General features: G+C 49.1%; 1 protein-coding gene across 1 annotated transcript in view; it reads right to left on the reverse strand.

Moving 5' to 3' along the window:
• The window catches only part of TTLL9 (tubulin tyrosine ligase-like family member 9), a 64049-nt gene that overhangs the window by 22825 nt on the left and 24546 nt on the right, over window positions 1–16678 (reverse strand). Inside the window, 6 exon segments of the mRNA XM_011979798.1 lie at window positions 24–114; window positions 1570–1592; window positions 1595–1643; window positions 2676–2744; window positions 12373–12558; window positions 13595–13706. Of these exon segments, the coding sequence (XP_011835188.1) occupies window positions 24–114; window positions 1570–1592; window positions 1595–1643; window positions 2676–2744; window positions 12373–12558; window positions 13595–13706 (530 nt within the window).

The following is a 16678-nucleotide window of genomic DNA, read 5'->3' on the forward strand; positions in this document are numbered from 1 at the left end:
AGGAGCAGAGACAGCCATCTCACCTCCTATCAGGTAGGGATTTTCAATGTAACGCTGAGCCACATAGTTCTCCACAGGAATATCATCTTTCTGGTCATCAGAGCTTCTTGTGTCCTAGTTGTAATAATAATAATAATTGAACATTTATTTATGGAACATTTCCTATGTATTAGGCATTGTGTTAGATACTACTTGGGGTAGCTCATTGGATCTTTAAATCAACCCTATTAGTACTTACTATCAGGTAAGTACTAATGTTATTTCCATTTCACAGATTAGAAGCACAGAGAGGGAGAGTAACTTGTCCGAGTTCACACAGCCAGTTAGTGGTGTTGCTGGGATGTAAACCCACACAGTCTGGGCCCAGAGCCTAAGTGTTTAACCTCTAGACTTGTGCTGCCCAGTAGGGCAGTCACTGGCCACAAGAGGCTATTTACATTTACCTTGATGAAAAGTAAATGAAATTACATGCTACAGCATGGATGAAACTCGAAGACATAAGGCTAAGTGAAATAAGCCAGACACAAAAGGACAAATATTGTCTGGTGTCACTTAGATGAGGTGCCTGGAACAGTCGAGTTCATGGAGATAGAAGGTAGATGGGGGCTGCTAGGGGCTGGGGAGAGAAGGGGATGGGGAGCTTGTGTTTAACAGTTTCAGAGTTTCAGTTTGGGAAGATGAAACATTCTGGAGATGGACGGTGGTGGTGGTTGCACAACAATGTGAATGCACTTAATGTAACAAAGTCACACACTTAAAAGAGGTTACAATGGTAAATTTCATGCTACATATTTTACCACAATTTTTTTTTTTTTTTTGAGAATGAGTCTTGCTCTGTTGTCCAGGCTGGAGTGCAGTGACATGATCTCGGCTCACTGCAACCCCTACCTCCCGGGTTCAAGCAACTCTTGTGCCTCAGCCTCTGAAGTAGCTGGGATTACAGGTGAGAGCCACCATGGCTAAGTTTTGCATTTTTAGTGGAGATGGGGTTTCACCATGTTGGCCAGGCTGGTCTCGAACTCCTGACCTCAAGTGATCCGCCCACCTCAGCCTCCCAAAGTGCTGGGATTACAGGTGTGAGCCACCACACCCAGCCCACAATTTTTAAAAAGGATATGAAATTAAAAATCCAGTCCTCAGTCACACCAGCCACATGGTAAGCGCTCAACATCCTGCATGTAGCTAGTGGTCACCACATTGGAGGGCACAGATATCCACCATTTCCATCCCTCTAGAAAGTTCTGTTGGACAGTGCTGCTTACACCACCCATGGGCCCCCGAGGACATTGCTCCTTCTTCTCTACCTGCCAGCCCAGCTCTGGAAGACAGCAATGCTCTCATGCATCTGCACAGCACCTCACAGGCTGCAAACGCCTCTCCCACCTATTGTCCCCTTCACTCAAAGACAAGGGTCACACACTTGATGGGGTGACACAACAGCCCCAACAATGGCAGGCAGCACTGGCTCTCAGGGTAGACCTGCTCCACCCCTCATTGTTCCCCATTTAGCTGTATCATGACAGAAGCAGCCAGGTTTTGCCTTCCTGGGACCTGGGCCCAGCCACTCACGTGGCTGCCAGAGGGACTGACAGTGCTCCAGCAGGCTGGGCCTCCAGGCTGCTGAGCTTCTTCCCTGCAGTGCCCTGACAGTTTCATGGGAGGAGTCAAGACACTGAGCACTGCTGTTCACCTCCTGGTACAGCAGGGGCCGGTCCTATAGGATTTCAGCCATCCTGCTCCTCCCACCCACCCTGCACCATCATCACCACTCGGGTTCAGAGGGTTCAGAGGGCTTCGGTCATTTTCCCAAGACCACACATCTGCTGAGTGGGAGAGGCAGGATTTGAATCAGGATTTCCACTGCACCGTGTCTTGGGACAAGAAGGGATTGGGGTTGGGAGGGAGCTGCCCCCGAGGCTCAGTCTAGGCCCTGAGGAAGAGTCAGCCAAACTCTCCCCAGCCACGTGAGCAGGAGGCCCAGATAAAAAATGTGCGTCGAGGCCGGGCGCGGTGGCTCAAGCCTGTAATCCCAGCACTTTGGGGAGGCCGAGACGGGCGGATCACGAGGTCAGGAGATCAAGACCATCCTGGCTAACATGGTGAAACCCCACCCCAACAAAAAAAAATACAAAAAACTAGCTGGGCGAGGTGGTGGGCGCCTGTAGTCCCAGCTACTCGGGAGGCTGAGGCAGGAGAATGGCGTGAACCTAGGAGGCAGAGCTTGCAGTGAACTGAGATATCCGGCCACTGCACTCCAGCCTGGGCGACAGACCGAGACTCTGTCTCAAAAAAAGAAAAAAAAAAAATGTACATCGAGCGCTGAGTGCCAGGCACTGTGCTGGGTGTGTGGGTATGTGTGAGAATGTGTGTGTGTGTGTGTGTGTGTGTGTTTATTAGCTCACTGCATCCTCAGCAGGTACAATCACCATCCACATTTACTGGGGCACTGACAGGTGAAGTAACTTGCCCAAGGGCACACAGCTATTGAGTGATTGAGTGGCAAGGTCAGGATTTGAACCTGAACAATCTGGCTCTGGAGACCCTGCTCCAATGGGCAGACCTGTGGGCAGAGTTTCTCTGCCAGCCCTCTGAGCTTTGACAGCAGGAAGGAGGGGCCCCTCCTGCTGGCAAGGTCAGAGGAGGGTTCAGGGAGGAAGGGGAAGAGGCAGGCTCACCTTCCTCCAGTCCATGATGTCCTTCAGCCTGCGGAAGAGGAAGATGCCTTTCCCCTGTGACCGGGCTACCTGGGGTGGGGTGGGCGCAGAAAGCCAGCTCTTAGCTCTGCATGGTTCTTCGTTGGCCCCCATGGCTGGAGGCTCTCCCCAGCATATCTGTCTCTTTTTCCTTATGAGCCCCCAACTCTCCCCAGAGGAAGGCTAACTGAAGGGGCTGGAACAGAGAAGGTGCTAACCCTGGCAGAGGGAGAGAGGGAAGCGAGGGAAAGAGGCAGACTGACTTAGCTCACAAAGACATACATTTGCATGAATAATGCAAAAGAACAGACAATTAAAAAGCCATTTCTAACAGTCCTGGGAACATATTATCCAATTCTTTTTTTGGAAATCAATTTGCCTTCCTAATTAGGGTTTGCTTCGGCTAATACTGAAATCAGCCTGCCTTTACTGAAACCCAGCATGGATAATTCATAGCTTCACAGAGTCTAGGGGCTGACAGAATCTTTGATCTCATATGGAGTGGTCCTCAACAAAGGCATTACTCCCCTTCTACCACTGTAGGACAACAGTCCTCCTGCCTGACTTTGCACACCCACAGTGCCTAGGAGCTCACTACCTCCCCCAACCCACGCCAAACACAGCCCATTTTGTTACAGGATAGCTTTGTTAAGTAGTCATCCAAAAGGTATATATGAAGTGCATACTGTATGTTGAGCTTTATGCAATAACCCAGACCTCATAGAACGTTCACAGCCTAACCTGTGTTGAGCTAAAACTGGCCAGTCTGGCTTTGGCTTCTAGGACCTCCTAGAACAAAGCTGATTCCTGGGTCCAGAAGAGTCCTTTAGGTATTTGCAGCAACTGAGCAGGTCCCCCAAGCCATCTTACCTCCAGCATAACTGCAAACTCTCATTTCCTTCTGTTCTCCTCTGAACATGGCCCACCTGACCCACCCGAGGCTCTCTGTACAAGGTAGGGGCAGGCAGGGTTGTCAAGTGTGGTTGTACAGGTTGCTAACTGCACAAAGGGCCCCTGCTCTGCCTGCCATGCTGTGCACCCTGGTTCAGGGTTGTGTATGCCCAGAAGACTGGGTGCCAAAAACTCTATGGAGTACTGGTGGTGGCTCAGGGCAGCCAAGTGTGCATAGCAATTTTAGAAAGCAACTAATCAGTGTGTACCAGGAGCTTCCAACAGTTCACAGCCTTGCAAAAGACTTGAACAGGCATTTTATGAAAGAAGATTGCCAGTGTAAACATACAATAGGTTGGGCCCAGTGACTCACATCTGTAATCCCAGCACTTTGGAACGCCGAAGTAGGAGGATTATTTAAGCTCAGGAGTTTGAGACAAGCCTAGGCAACGTAGTAAGACCTTGAGACCTCATGGCTACTAAAAATAATTTTAAAAATTAGCTGGGTGTGACAGTGCACCCCTGTAGTACCAGCTACTTGGAAGGTGGAGGTGGAAGGGTGATTTGAGCCCAGGAGAGCAGGGCTGCAGTGGTCAGGGATTGCACCACTGCACAGCCTGGGCAACAGTGTGAGACTCTGTCTTTATTTAAAAAAAAAAGAAAAGAAAAGAAAAGAAAAGAACAGGCACTCAACTTCATCAGAGAGTTCACCAACAGAGAAGTGCTAATTGACAAAACAAGAGCACCATCATCTCGGACAAACACCACCATTTTAAGTTCCAGCTCCCTTTCTAACCTCATGCATTCCAAGGAAATCACTTCTCTTCTAACTATGAACAGCCAGAAAGAGCAGACAGTAAAACACAGATAAGACAGCTCAGGCACAGAGGGAGGCGGGGGGAAAGTCTCTTGGGCAACTGCCAAACTTCACCCTCATACAATGGACTCCAGTAAAACAGTGGGTCTTAATAAGCACATTCCTTTCCCTTCAGGTGCACTAAGATAAGAAAGCTAAAAGCAGACTTGGGGGATATGCCTGCAGCTGCAGAAAGATGTAGGGGAACAGACACACAACTCTCCCTCCCAGATAAGCACAACAAAGAGACACAGAAGCAGTCCAAGCCTCTAATAAATTCTCCCACCCTGAATCCTTAAAAACTCTTAGTCTGGCTGGGGCACGGTGGCTCATGCCTGTAATTCCAGCACTTTGGGAGGCTGAGGTGGGTGGATCACAAGGTCAGGAGATCGAGACCATCCTGGCTAACACAGCAAAACCCCGTCTCTACTAAAAATACAAAAAATTAGCTGGGCATGGTGGTGGGTGTCTGTAGTCCCAGCTACTCAGGAGGCTGAGGCAGGAGAACGGTGTGAACCCAGAAGGCAGACCTTGCAGTGAGCCGAGATCGCGCCACTGCACTCCAGCCTGGGCTACAGAGCGAGACTCCACCTTTAAAACAAAACAAAACAAAACAAAAAACTCTTAAGTCTGTAAGAAAGTGTGGCTCTGACCTAACTCAGCCAGAAGGCTCCTCTCAGGTTTGTTTTCTCTAAAATAAATCTGTCTTGACTGGCGAGCCACCTTTCGAGTTTCTCTCCTCTTTCTTTAATTCTTACACTAATGAAAATCACTATATGATACTACTACATACTACCTGAGAATGGTTAAATTAAAGACAGACAATACCAAGTATTGGTGAGGATGTGGAGAAACTGGAACTTGCACACACTGCTGGTATGGGAGTATGTTGTTTGGAAACTGGTAGCATTCGCTAAAGCTGAACATAGGCATCCTCTATCCTAGGTCCCAGAAATTCCTCTCCTAGGGACCTACATGACAGAAATGTCTGGACATGTCACCATGGACATGGCCCCAGACACCCATAGCAGCACTATCATAATAGCTCCACCCGGAGACTACCCAATGGATGAATATTTAATCAGTGGAATAGTGTACAAAGATGACAGTAATGTACAATTACCCACAACAGCAGAATGAACTGCAAAACATGTCAAGGGAGAGAAACCAGACACAAGGTACTCACCCTATAAGATTCCAATTAATTGAAGTCCAAAAGCAGACAAAGCAAACCTATGCTGTTTAGTGCCTTGAGGGGCTGTGAGTGAGTGGAAGGGGGTCTAAGAGGGTGGCTGAGGGGTAGGGAATGCTCTGTTTATGACCTGGGTGCTGGTTATTTGAGTGGATTCACTTTGTGAAAATTCATACTGTGCCCCTAAAATTTGACTACTCTTCTATGGTTTATTAAACTTCAATTAAAAGGTATCTTTTCAGGTTCATACTCTTTGATCTAGGAACCCCTATCTCCAACCCTATTGGCTGCCTTCCCTATGGCCACTTTCCTTCTTCTTCTTCCTTGCTAGCAAAGCCCACCTCTCATGAGGGAGGCTGGAAAGGCCAGATGTAGGTTTTCCCAGCTTCCCTTGCAGTTGGTGGAAACCTCATGACCAGTTTTAGCCAATCAGACCTAAGGAGACATTTGTTCAGAGATTCCAGGAAAGATGTTTCTCCTTTCTAAAAATATTAGGGAAGGAGCTGGGGAGAAAGGGGGTCGGGAAGAAAAGTCCTGGCCTCCTTCCTTCTTTCTTTGAATGCTACTGTCTGCAGAGATGATGCCTGTGACTGCAGCAGCCATGTCACACCTATGAGGTGACAAGTCTGATGACAAAAAGCCAGCACACAGGCTGCAGAGTGGATGGAGAGAAGGAGCCTGGGCCTCTAGTGGCATCATGGAGCACATCCCCAAACCTGGATCTGCCTACCCTCAGCCTTCTAGTTCTGTGAGATAACAAAATGCCTTTATTGTTCAGGCCATTGTTAGTAACTCGACACGACTGTTACAGGAGGTGCCTTCCTAAGGGACTAACCCTAAAGAATGGAAGATGAAGCACCTGCATGGTGTTACATTGGGGTTGGTGAGATGGAAATCACCTAATACTGATTAGGAAATCACCTAATACATCCAGCAGATGGCAGTTTCCAAAAACAACCACGACAATATTTCCAGTCCCATATGTTCTCCAGAACCCTGTCAAGAGGTAAAGTCAATGTCCCCTCCCTTGAATCTGGAAGTGTCTCTACTAATTGCCTATGGCAGAAGTGATGTGTGCACTCCAATGCCAGATCATAAAAGGCAATATAGCTTCCGCCTGGCTCTCTCTTTCAGGATGGTCGCCCTCAGAACCCAGCAGCCATCCCGTGAGGAAGCCCAGCTCACACGAAGAGGCCCACCTGGAAGGCAACTGAGTCTTCCAGCCCTCAACCCTGGCTGAATTCCCAGCCAACAGCCAGCACCTACTTGCTAGCCCAGCCAGTGAGCAGGCTAGGAAGGGGATCCTCCAGCCCTCAGTGGATGCTGGGGCATAGATGAGCCTTCCCCGTCAAGCACTGCCCAAGCTGGGGGCTCATGAACTAAATAAGACATTACTGTTGTTTCAAGTCACTATGTCTGGGAGTGGTTTGCTTCTCTGAAATAGATAATCAGAATACGAACTTTAGTAAAATGGTTCATAACAATGGCAATGCCAGCAGCTAATACTTACCAGGTGTTTACTCAGTGCCAGGCACCATGATTTACACACGTTACCTCATTAAAGCTTGAAAAAAACACACACCTTTGACATAAACATTAATGTTATCCCCATTTTGCAGCCGAGAGAACCAGTGAACAGAGAGGCCAAACACATTGCCCAAGGTCACCCAGCCAACGGGTGACAAATCTGAGATAGTTAAATCTGTGCTACACAAACCTGGGGCTCATATACCTCTTGCAAAGTGCCGGGGATACACAAAATCACATGATAAACATTGCTACTTCTGGGGACATCTCTATTACTTGATGGTTTGGGAGGGAAATATTTTTATATTATGCTTTTTTCTTTGAGACAGGGTCTTGCTTTGTCACCCAGGCTGGAGTGCAGTGGCACCATCTCAGCTCACTGCAACCTCTGCCTTCAGGGCTCAAGCACTTCTCCCACCTCAGCCTCCTGAGTAGCTGGGACTACAGGTGGGAACTACCACACCTAGCTAATGTTTACATTTTTTGTAGAGACAGGGTTTCTTCATGTTGCCCAGGCTGGTCTCAAACTCATGGCCTCATGTGATCCACCCGCCTCAGCGTCCCCAGGTGCTGGGATTACAGGCGTGAGACATGGCGCCCAGCCATATTATGCGTTTTATAAAAAGATATATTTTTTATTGGAAACCACTATTTGAATGGATTATCAGAATAAGCCATAAATTTTTGTGCCAGCTGTGGCCAACCAAAGTCCTTGTCCCCTTGTCACCCCATGCCCTGTCGCTGGGGGCTGCATTCCTCACGTAGCATTCATCGGGTGTGGAATACAGCCAGTGGCGCAGCCATGCCCTCCTCTCCTCTGCCAACAGAACCCATCTGGACCAACTCCTCCCAGTGGCCCTGTCCTCTGGGGCGGTCTGAGCCCTCACAGTGATTGCCATGTGATTGGTTCAGGCAGGGGCCAGCAGGATGCTACGGGAAGCCTGCTGCAGGGACTTCTGGGAAAAATGCGTGTCTTCTTCAAAAAGGACATGAGGCCAGGGCATTCCTTTATTCCCAAGGCAGGGGAGGTGTGAAGAGGGGCCCGGGAGAAGCGGCCAGCCTGCTGGGCTGGGAATTGGTGGGGTTGCTAAGCCACCCAATAAACCATCCCTAGAGTCGGCTTTTCGTCATTCAAAAAATTCCCCAGTGTCTGTAAATGTAAATTTAAAAAATTTTTTTTTTCATCTTTATTTTCATTAACCCCTAACCAGATGTTCACATTTCTCTCTATTAGGAATGCAACAAATCATAGGAGTGTTAGCCATGCCCGTGACTTTGCCATCAAAAGAGATCACAGTGATTTCGATATCACATTACAATTGCTGCAGATATCTCAAAATATTGTTTATGCTCCTCTTGACTTTAAAATTATGGTAGCTGTGAGGCCTGCTGTTAGATCCTCTTTAATTGTTAATGAAAAGCGCACATATTTCTATAGCACAAAGAATTTCGTAATAGCTTGTGTGGTGCCCATGACAATGCACCTTGCAGGCCTCCAACAGAGTAACTGACTGAGAGTGCCAGCTGCTTCCAGTTGAGGTCTAGCTGTGTTTGCCAGAGCGCCTTGCTAGGGCTGCTCCCAGTCAGTGACTGAGTCCCAGGGGACATGAAGACCAGCCATTCCTGAGAGACAGTGGACTCCTGACAGCCAACTTTGGCTGAGGCCTCCCAGGAGCCTTGATGAACTTTCCAAAGGCTTCTAATCTTCCTCCCTCCCTCCCTCTCTTCTTTCTTTCCTTCCTTGGAGGCCTGATTTCTCTCCCAGTCTCACCTGCTAGCTCCCTCCCCATTTTTTCTCACCAGCCAAACTGTTTAATTTTGTCTTGGCATCCGTTTCTTGGGGAACCCAGACTAACAGTTTGATAATGGCTTTTCAGTATAGCGGCCTTCTTTTATAATGAAATGTACTGTATTTTCTGTTTTGAAAACCACAACTCTTTCATTGGTACATGCTTATCTCCAAACTCATCAAGCTGTCTACATTAAATATGCACAGCTTTTTGTATGCCAATTATGTTTCAATGAAGTGGTTAAAAAAAATACCACTATTCTGTGATAGGGTCCACACATTTCACCAGATTCCAGAGGCCAATGGCATAAAAACAGTACAGAAGTCTTGCCCTCTTGTTTAAGCTGCTGTTATTTGGATTTTCTATTATTTACTAAGCAAATCATCCCAACTCTTAGAAAGTTTCAGTGAAAAATTCTGAGAAGCTCTGGTTGGGGTAAACTAGTGTAATGGAATGTTAAAATGTGGCTCTTCCTGCCTTGCAGTTTGGAATAAGCCCCCAAGGCTGAGAACAGCCCCCTGGTTGCCAAGAACGCTTGCTGCAGTGTGTGAAGTGTTAGACCAGGTTTGTGGACACAGGGTGAGCAGATAGATAGGCCCTGTCCCTGAGCAGCTTGCGGGGCACACAGAGAGACTGACAGGCCCAGTCCCTGACAGCCAAGCACCCACCTCCCCATACTACAAGGCATACTGGAGTCACAGTGGTCCCATGACCCATGTCAGTGTCCTGCCCACCTCCCCACCAACCCTGCCAGCCTGAACTGCTGGCAAGGGAGAATGCTTCCATGGGAAAAAAGTTAAGAGCAATGCAATGTTTACACTGGACATTTAAATGCCAGACCCTCTTGGGTCTGTTCTTATATTCCCCTAAGAGCTCCAAGATGGGCTGGGGCTGTGGCCTGGCGGGAGGAGGGTCCCCACAGGGTGGTGGAGAGGGGATGATGTTGCCTGCTCCCTCCTGAGTCCTGGGCTGCTCTGCTGCCACTGATGAGGAAGATGAAGACTCGGCAGACACCAGGAAGACAATGCAGAGGAGATGCCCGAGGGCTGCCCTGTGACTGGCCGGGCCACAGCAACTATGTGAAAACTTTCACCTGTGGGTGGGCAAAGATCAACCATGTCACAAAGACAGGCCTTATGGGAAGAGTGGAGGGATTGGGGGGACTCTTCTCCCTCTATTCTCCAAATTTAGGGCAATGTTCTGTTTTTAACACTCTCTCCTCCTGAACGGAATCCAAATAAGATCCCGGAATTAATACTGAAACCCAGTGGTTCTCAAAGTGTGGTACTCAGACCAGTAGCACCCTCAGAACCTGGGGCGATGGTTAATTTTATGTGTCAACTTGATTAGGCTATGGTGCCCAGTTGCTTGGTCAAATACTAGTCTAGATATTTCTCTGAAGGTAGTTTGTAGATGTGATTCACATCTGCAATTATTAGCTTTTTTTGAGATAGGGTGTCACTCTGTCACTCAAGCTGGAGTACAGTGGAATGATTTCGGCTCACTGCAGCCTCAACCTCCTAGGCCCAAGCAGTCCTCCCACCTCAGCCCCCAAAGTAGCTGGCACTACAGGCACATGCCACCACACTCAGCTAATATTTTTGTATTTTTTGTAGAGACTAAGTCTTGCATGTTGCCCATGCTGGTCTCAAGCTCTTGGGATCAAGCGATCCTCCCACTTGACCTCCCAAAGTGCTGAGATTACAGGCATGAGCCACTCACCCGGCCTGTAATCATTAATTTTAAGTTACCACCCTTGATAGCATGGGGGAGGGTTCATTTAATCAGTTGAGGGCTTAAGAGTAAAAACTGAGTGTTTCTGAAAAAGAAGCAATTCTGCCTCAAAACTGTAACATAGAAATCCTGCCTGAAGCTCCACCCTGCTGGCCTGCCCTGCAGATTTCAGACTCGCCAACCCTCATAATATTGTATGAGCCAATTCCTTACACACACACACACACACACACACACACACACACACACACATGCTTTCCTTTCTCTGGAGAACCCTGACTGCTATACCTGAGAACTTGCGAGAAATGCAAATTCTCAGGCCCCCACCAGGCCGACTGAATCAGACACTCTGGGGTGGTGGGTGGGATGCTTGAACAAGCTCTTCAGGAGATTCTGTTGCATCCTCAAGTTTGAGAACCGCTGTTCCACAATCTCGATACTGAAAGTGTATGCACAGACCAGCAGCACTGGCAGGTCCTGGGAGCTGGTAGAAATGCACATTCCCAGGCCCCACCCAGACCTGTGAATCAGGCTCTGCATTGAACCAGGTCCCTGGATGCTGCACGGGCACTCTAGGGTTTGAGAAACACTGACCTAGTGCTTTCCCAGGGACACAGCGAAGAGACAGTGTTTCCTGGACTCTTGGAAATACCAGTGGTCAATTATCAGGCACTTAATGCCAAGCCCTTGATATAACTTGTATAATTCATGTGTTGAATGTGTGTAACTTCACTGAATTCTCTCACAACCCTGTAAGGTAGACACACTCATTAATTCCATTTTACAGATGAAGAAATGAGCCCAGAGGGACTTAAAGGGGTTGGGTGACCTGCTCAGAGTCATATAGCTTGTAAGCAGTGGACACAGAATTAGAACCCAGGCCAGAAATGACTAGAAGCACAGAAGCACCCACTCTCCACTCCCCAGACAGGGTGCCTCACGATTTGGGAGACAGGACACACACACACAGACATACAGAGCCAAGATGCCTCCTCTTAATTACAGCTGTAGCTGCCGTTGTGTCTGCTGCTAACAAAGGCTGTGGGCTGGGAATGGAATCAATTTAATATGCAAGTGCTGTTCCCAATTAGCACAAATTACCATTTGTCTGAGAGGATAATGCTGGGAGCTGGAATCCGCCCCGGTGGGTCACAGAACTCCGCCGCATCAGCCTAATCCCTACTGCTGCAGCCACAGCCTTCCTCACTGTCTTCCCTGGACACAGGAGAGGCAGGATGGGCCAGGGGAAGAACCTGGGAGGCAGGTACACCCTGGCTCCATGCCCGTTGGGAGCATCCATTATTTTTGTCAGCCCAATGTCAGTTGCCCTCCAAGCACCTGTGTTATTGGCTAAATCTGCATCAGCCAACATCAGTCTTCAGCTCCACAGGAAAGGTCTGCTCCCTCCTCCCTCCCGCTCCCTCCCTGGGGCCTGGAACATTCTCAGGCCTGGAAACATAAGAGGGCTTTGATCACTTCTGCATTCAATAAACACTCATTGAGCACCTACTGTGTGCCGGCAGCCATAGCTGCTGGGTCCACACACGGCAGAGAAGAGGAGCTAAAGCTGGCCCTTCGGGAAGGCAGACTGCATCTAAGGCTGCATTCCCAGACAGTGTCTGCACCTGATCCCTGCTCTGGTGCCTGGGACTTGTTCCCTCCCACCAGCCCCGGGCACTGGGCACTCACAGGCTTCATGATCCAGGTGATTCCTGGGTTTTTGCGAAACTCCTCCACAAAAAGATGGTACTCGCAAGGCATCTCAAAGGTTTTGGGAAAGAAGTCGCACTTGGCTGCCTCCAGCTTTCCCGCTTCGCGCTCCAGCTGCTTCCGGAACCGCTTCAGGTTCTTTACCATATAGTTCTTCCGGGTCAGCTGGGTGGCGGGAAGGACAGGCAGCCATTAGCTCCTGCTCGCAGCCCCGCTCCCCTCCCAGCCACACACATCCACCAGCCACCCTGCAGCCTCCATGCTCTGGCCCACAAAATAGCAACAGTAAGAGTAACTTTGACCCAGAAAGAGCTTGCTAGTCAAGAATTATCCCCATTTCACAGATGAGGAAACTGGGGCTTAGAGAGATTAAGTCAATTGCTCATAGCTATCCAACGAAGCTATGGATTTGACCAGGATTTGACCAAGGCCTGTCTTGATTCCAAAATTCATGCTTTTGGCTGAGCGCAGTGGCTCACACCTGTAATCCCAGCACTTTGGGAGGCTGAGGCAGGCAGATCACAAGGTCAGGAGTTCGAGACCAGCCAGGCCAACATGGCAAAACCCCATCTCTAATAAAAATTAGCCAGGCGTGGTGGTGAGCACCTGTAATCTCAGCTACTCAGGAGGCTGAGGCAGAAGAGTCACTTGAACCCGTGAGGCAGAGGTTGCAGTGAGCCAAGATCGTGCCATTGCACTCCAGCCTGGGTGACAAGGGCAAGACTCCATCTCAAAAAAAAAAAAAAAAAAAAAAAAAATTCATGCTTCTAACCACTAAGCTAGACTAACCTTTAAAAATCTCCCACCACAGCCTCCCCCAGTCCTGTCCCTTCTGGACCTCCTTCCCATCTTTAGACCCCAAACTTCTCAACTTGCCTCCACCCTGAAATCACCATAATCATTCATACATCCTCTCCCTTCAGACCCTGCACCCTCAAACCAGCTTGCTCCTCAAATCTTGGTGCTGAAACTCCAACCAACCTGTGACCTCCAATCCTCAGGCCTTAGATCCCTATACCCCCAAACCATTTGGCTCTCCATAGGTCTAGCCCTCATACTCCCCACCCGGCATTGCATCCCACATTCTAATACACTTTTCCAATATACTTTTCTGTTCTGATCCTTGTACCAGCTCCAGCTCATGGCCACACCCAGTGACATGAGTTGGTTGGCTCGGTCCCCTCCTGCCTGCCCAGCTTACCTCGTAGTGGTTCCGGAAGTGACTGATCCGCACGTGTTCGTCCATGTAGGTGTGGTCGAAGTTCTCCCGGAGCCAGCTGACGTCGCACCAGTAGAAATCCCACTCTCCTTCACTGGGGTTGCGGTTGGGGGTGGGGATAAAGGTTATGATCTGAGGACCTTGGCACTGCAGGGCCCAGGGAGGTGCTGCCGAGGGGGTTTGAGGAAGGGTACGCAGCAATGTGTCCCTCTGGAGTCTCTTGAAAGTGGCCGTGGGTGTCACTGGCCTAAATGTTCTTTGTTAGACCAGAGCAAAAACCAGGGAACTGTTCCCACAAAAATCCAGGTGGCTGGCTTCCCTCGAGCTATCACTGAACCCAGAGTGCCTCCTGGCACCTATTAGTTGGGCTGAGGAGCGGCCACCCCTTCAGACAGGGCACACCCTCCCCAGACCACAGTCCCTACGACTCTCTGTGGTGCGACAGCCACTTGGCCTCACTTGTTCTTGCCAGTTGCCACGCCTGCAGCCCGCAGTGGAATGAGCTAACTTCTGCAAGCCCCTCCCAGTTCACAAAACTCTCCGTTCACCAAATCCTCAGAGCAGCCGTCAAAGGTGACTTGGATCATCCCCAGAGCTCTAAGGCGGGATGACCTTGCTCACCGAGGACATGGCAGCAGCAGGACCCACATCCAGCTCTGCTGGCTCCAAATTCTGACCCATTCTCCACCACCATGCCAGGGAGAGGAAACCGGGTCAATCTACCAAATCTGGGTGCCAGTGCTAGGGTGCTGGGAGGAGGAGCTTGAAAAGATGCCACAGGAAATAAAACACCACCATGATTGTTCACAATCATTTTTAAGTAAAAAAGTACAGATACAACTGAAGCACCCTGTCTATCCCTGCCTGATTCTATCTTCTTCTCTCCTGCTGCAAAGGAAACCATCAGCCTGAGTTTGGTGTGTTATCATTTCCATGCAGTGGCTTTTTTTTTTCTTTTGAGACGGAGTCTCACTTTGTTGCCCAGGCTGGAGTGTAGTGGCGTGATCTTGGTTCACTGCAATCTCTGCCTCCCAGGTTCAAGCGATTCTCCTGCTTCAGCCTCCCAAGTAGCTGGGACTACAGGTGCGTGCCACCACAACCCGCTAATTTTTTACTTTTAGTAGAGATAGGGTTTCGCCATGTTGGCCAGGCTGGTCTGGAACTGACCTCAGGTGATCCACCCACCTTGGCCTCCCAAAATGCTGGGATTACAGGTGTGAGCCGCAGTGCCCGGCCTGCAGTGACTTTATAGTTTCATCATGTACATATGTGTGTATCCATGCATCATGGCACATGGCATTGTTTGTCATGATTTTAAACCTAACACTAATACTTATTACTTACTGGCAGAGCAGGATTTGAACTCAGGTCTCAGGCTCCAGAGTCCAAGCTCTGTGGTTAGAACCACTCCCGTCTGTTTCTTTTCACAACATGCTTTCTTCCCACCAAACTTTTGTTTTGGAGATCGATCCTTTTGATACATAGGAGTCTAATTCAGTCATTCTAATTGCCATTTCCCATTCCATTGGGTGAACATACCACAGTATATCCATTTTCCTATTAAATGGTGTTTGGGGCTGGGCGTGCTGGCTCACACCTGTAATCCCAGCATTCTGGGAGGCCAAGGTGGATGGATTGTTTTAACTCAGGAGTTTGAGACCAGCCTGGCCAACATGGTGAAATCCCATTTCTACCAAAAATACAAGAAATTAGCCAGAAGCGGTGGCATGCACTTGTAGTCCCAGCTACTCTGGAGGCTGAGGTGGGAGAATCACTTGAGCAGGGGGTTGGAGGTTGTGGTGAGCCAACATTGTGCCACTGCACTCCAGCCTGGGTGACAGAGTGAGACCCCATCTCAAAAAAAAAAAAAAAAGTGTTTGGTTTGTCTCCCTTTCCCCCCACCCCTTTTCTCTAATACAGACAAGCAGACTGAGTTTTAAAGGACATCTGAAGGAAATTTGAGGCAGAAATGGAGAAAAGTGAAGAGACATTGCCATCACCTTGGGATGATGAATGAACAGGCCCTGAACAGGACCAATGGGGAGGATGCAGGGGCAGACTGTAGTTCCAAAAGATGCCTACACTATATCCCTCATCCAGAGGCTGCGGGGCTGTGAGGCCACAAGGAGAACCCATGAGAACCTTCCTCAGCTGTCTGCCCTAGTGAGATCCCCACAAACAGCTAGCATCGACTGCCACACTTGTGAGTCAGATGCCCTCAGACTACTCCTGCCACCAAGTGACCTCCAGATCTGGACTCTTCCCAGCTGATGCCCCCAGCTGATGTCACAGAGACAAGCCAGTCCCACTGTGTCCTGTAAGAGTCCCTAACTCACAGGAGCCCCGCGCCTAATGCAATGCTGTCTTAAGCAGCTAAATTTTGGGATTTGTTACACAGCCATAGCAACTGGAACAATGGCCAAGCAGTTGAGCCTTGTGTTGTAAATGGAGCTCCCTTTGGAATTTTCTTCCCTTTTTCTTGAGACGAAATTTCGCTCTTGTTGCCCAGGCTGGAGTGCAATGGCACGATCTCAACTCACTGCAACCTCCGCCTCCCAGGTTCAAATGATTCTCCTCCTTCAGCCTCCAGAGTAGCTGAGATTAGAGGCATGCACTACCTTGCTTGGCTAATTTTGTATTTTTAGTAGAGACGGGTGTCTCCATGTTGGTCAGGCTGGTCTTGAAATCCTGACCTCAGGTGATCCGCCCGCCTTGGCCTCCCAAAGTACTAGGATTATAAGTGTGAGCCACTGCACCCAGCCTGGAATTTTCCTAGAACTAAAGATTTAAATTGCTTCTCCTTGTGGCTGCTGGTTTGGTGTTTCTCCTGAATGTCACATCATGTGCAGAAGGGCTTTAAAGCAGGCAGACAGGCCCAGTCTTTCACTGCCCTCAGAGATGTCCAGAGATGGACATCGGTGCACACACCGTGCACAGATGTGGTGACGTGAAGCACATGGTAACAGAATGACACTGGAACTAGAAATCTATGGTTTCCAAATTTTGTCCTAAGTTACTCATGAAAATCTGGGGCCTGGTCCTTCTCCAAACCTCCCCTGTGGCTGT

The sequence above is a fragment of the Mandrillus leucophaeus genome, unplaced genomic scaffold (assembly GCF_000951045.1).
Source record: "Mandrillus leucophaeus isolate KB7577 unplaced genomic scaffold, Mleu.le_1.0 Scaffold206, whole genome shotgun sequence".
Lineage (NCBI taxonomy): Eukaryota > Metazoa > Chordata > Mammalia > Primates > Cercopithecidae > Mandrillus > Mandrillus leucophaeus.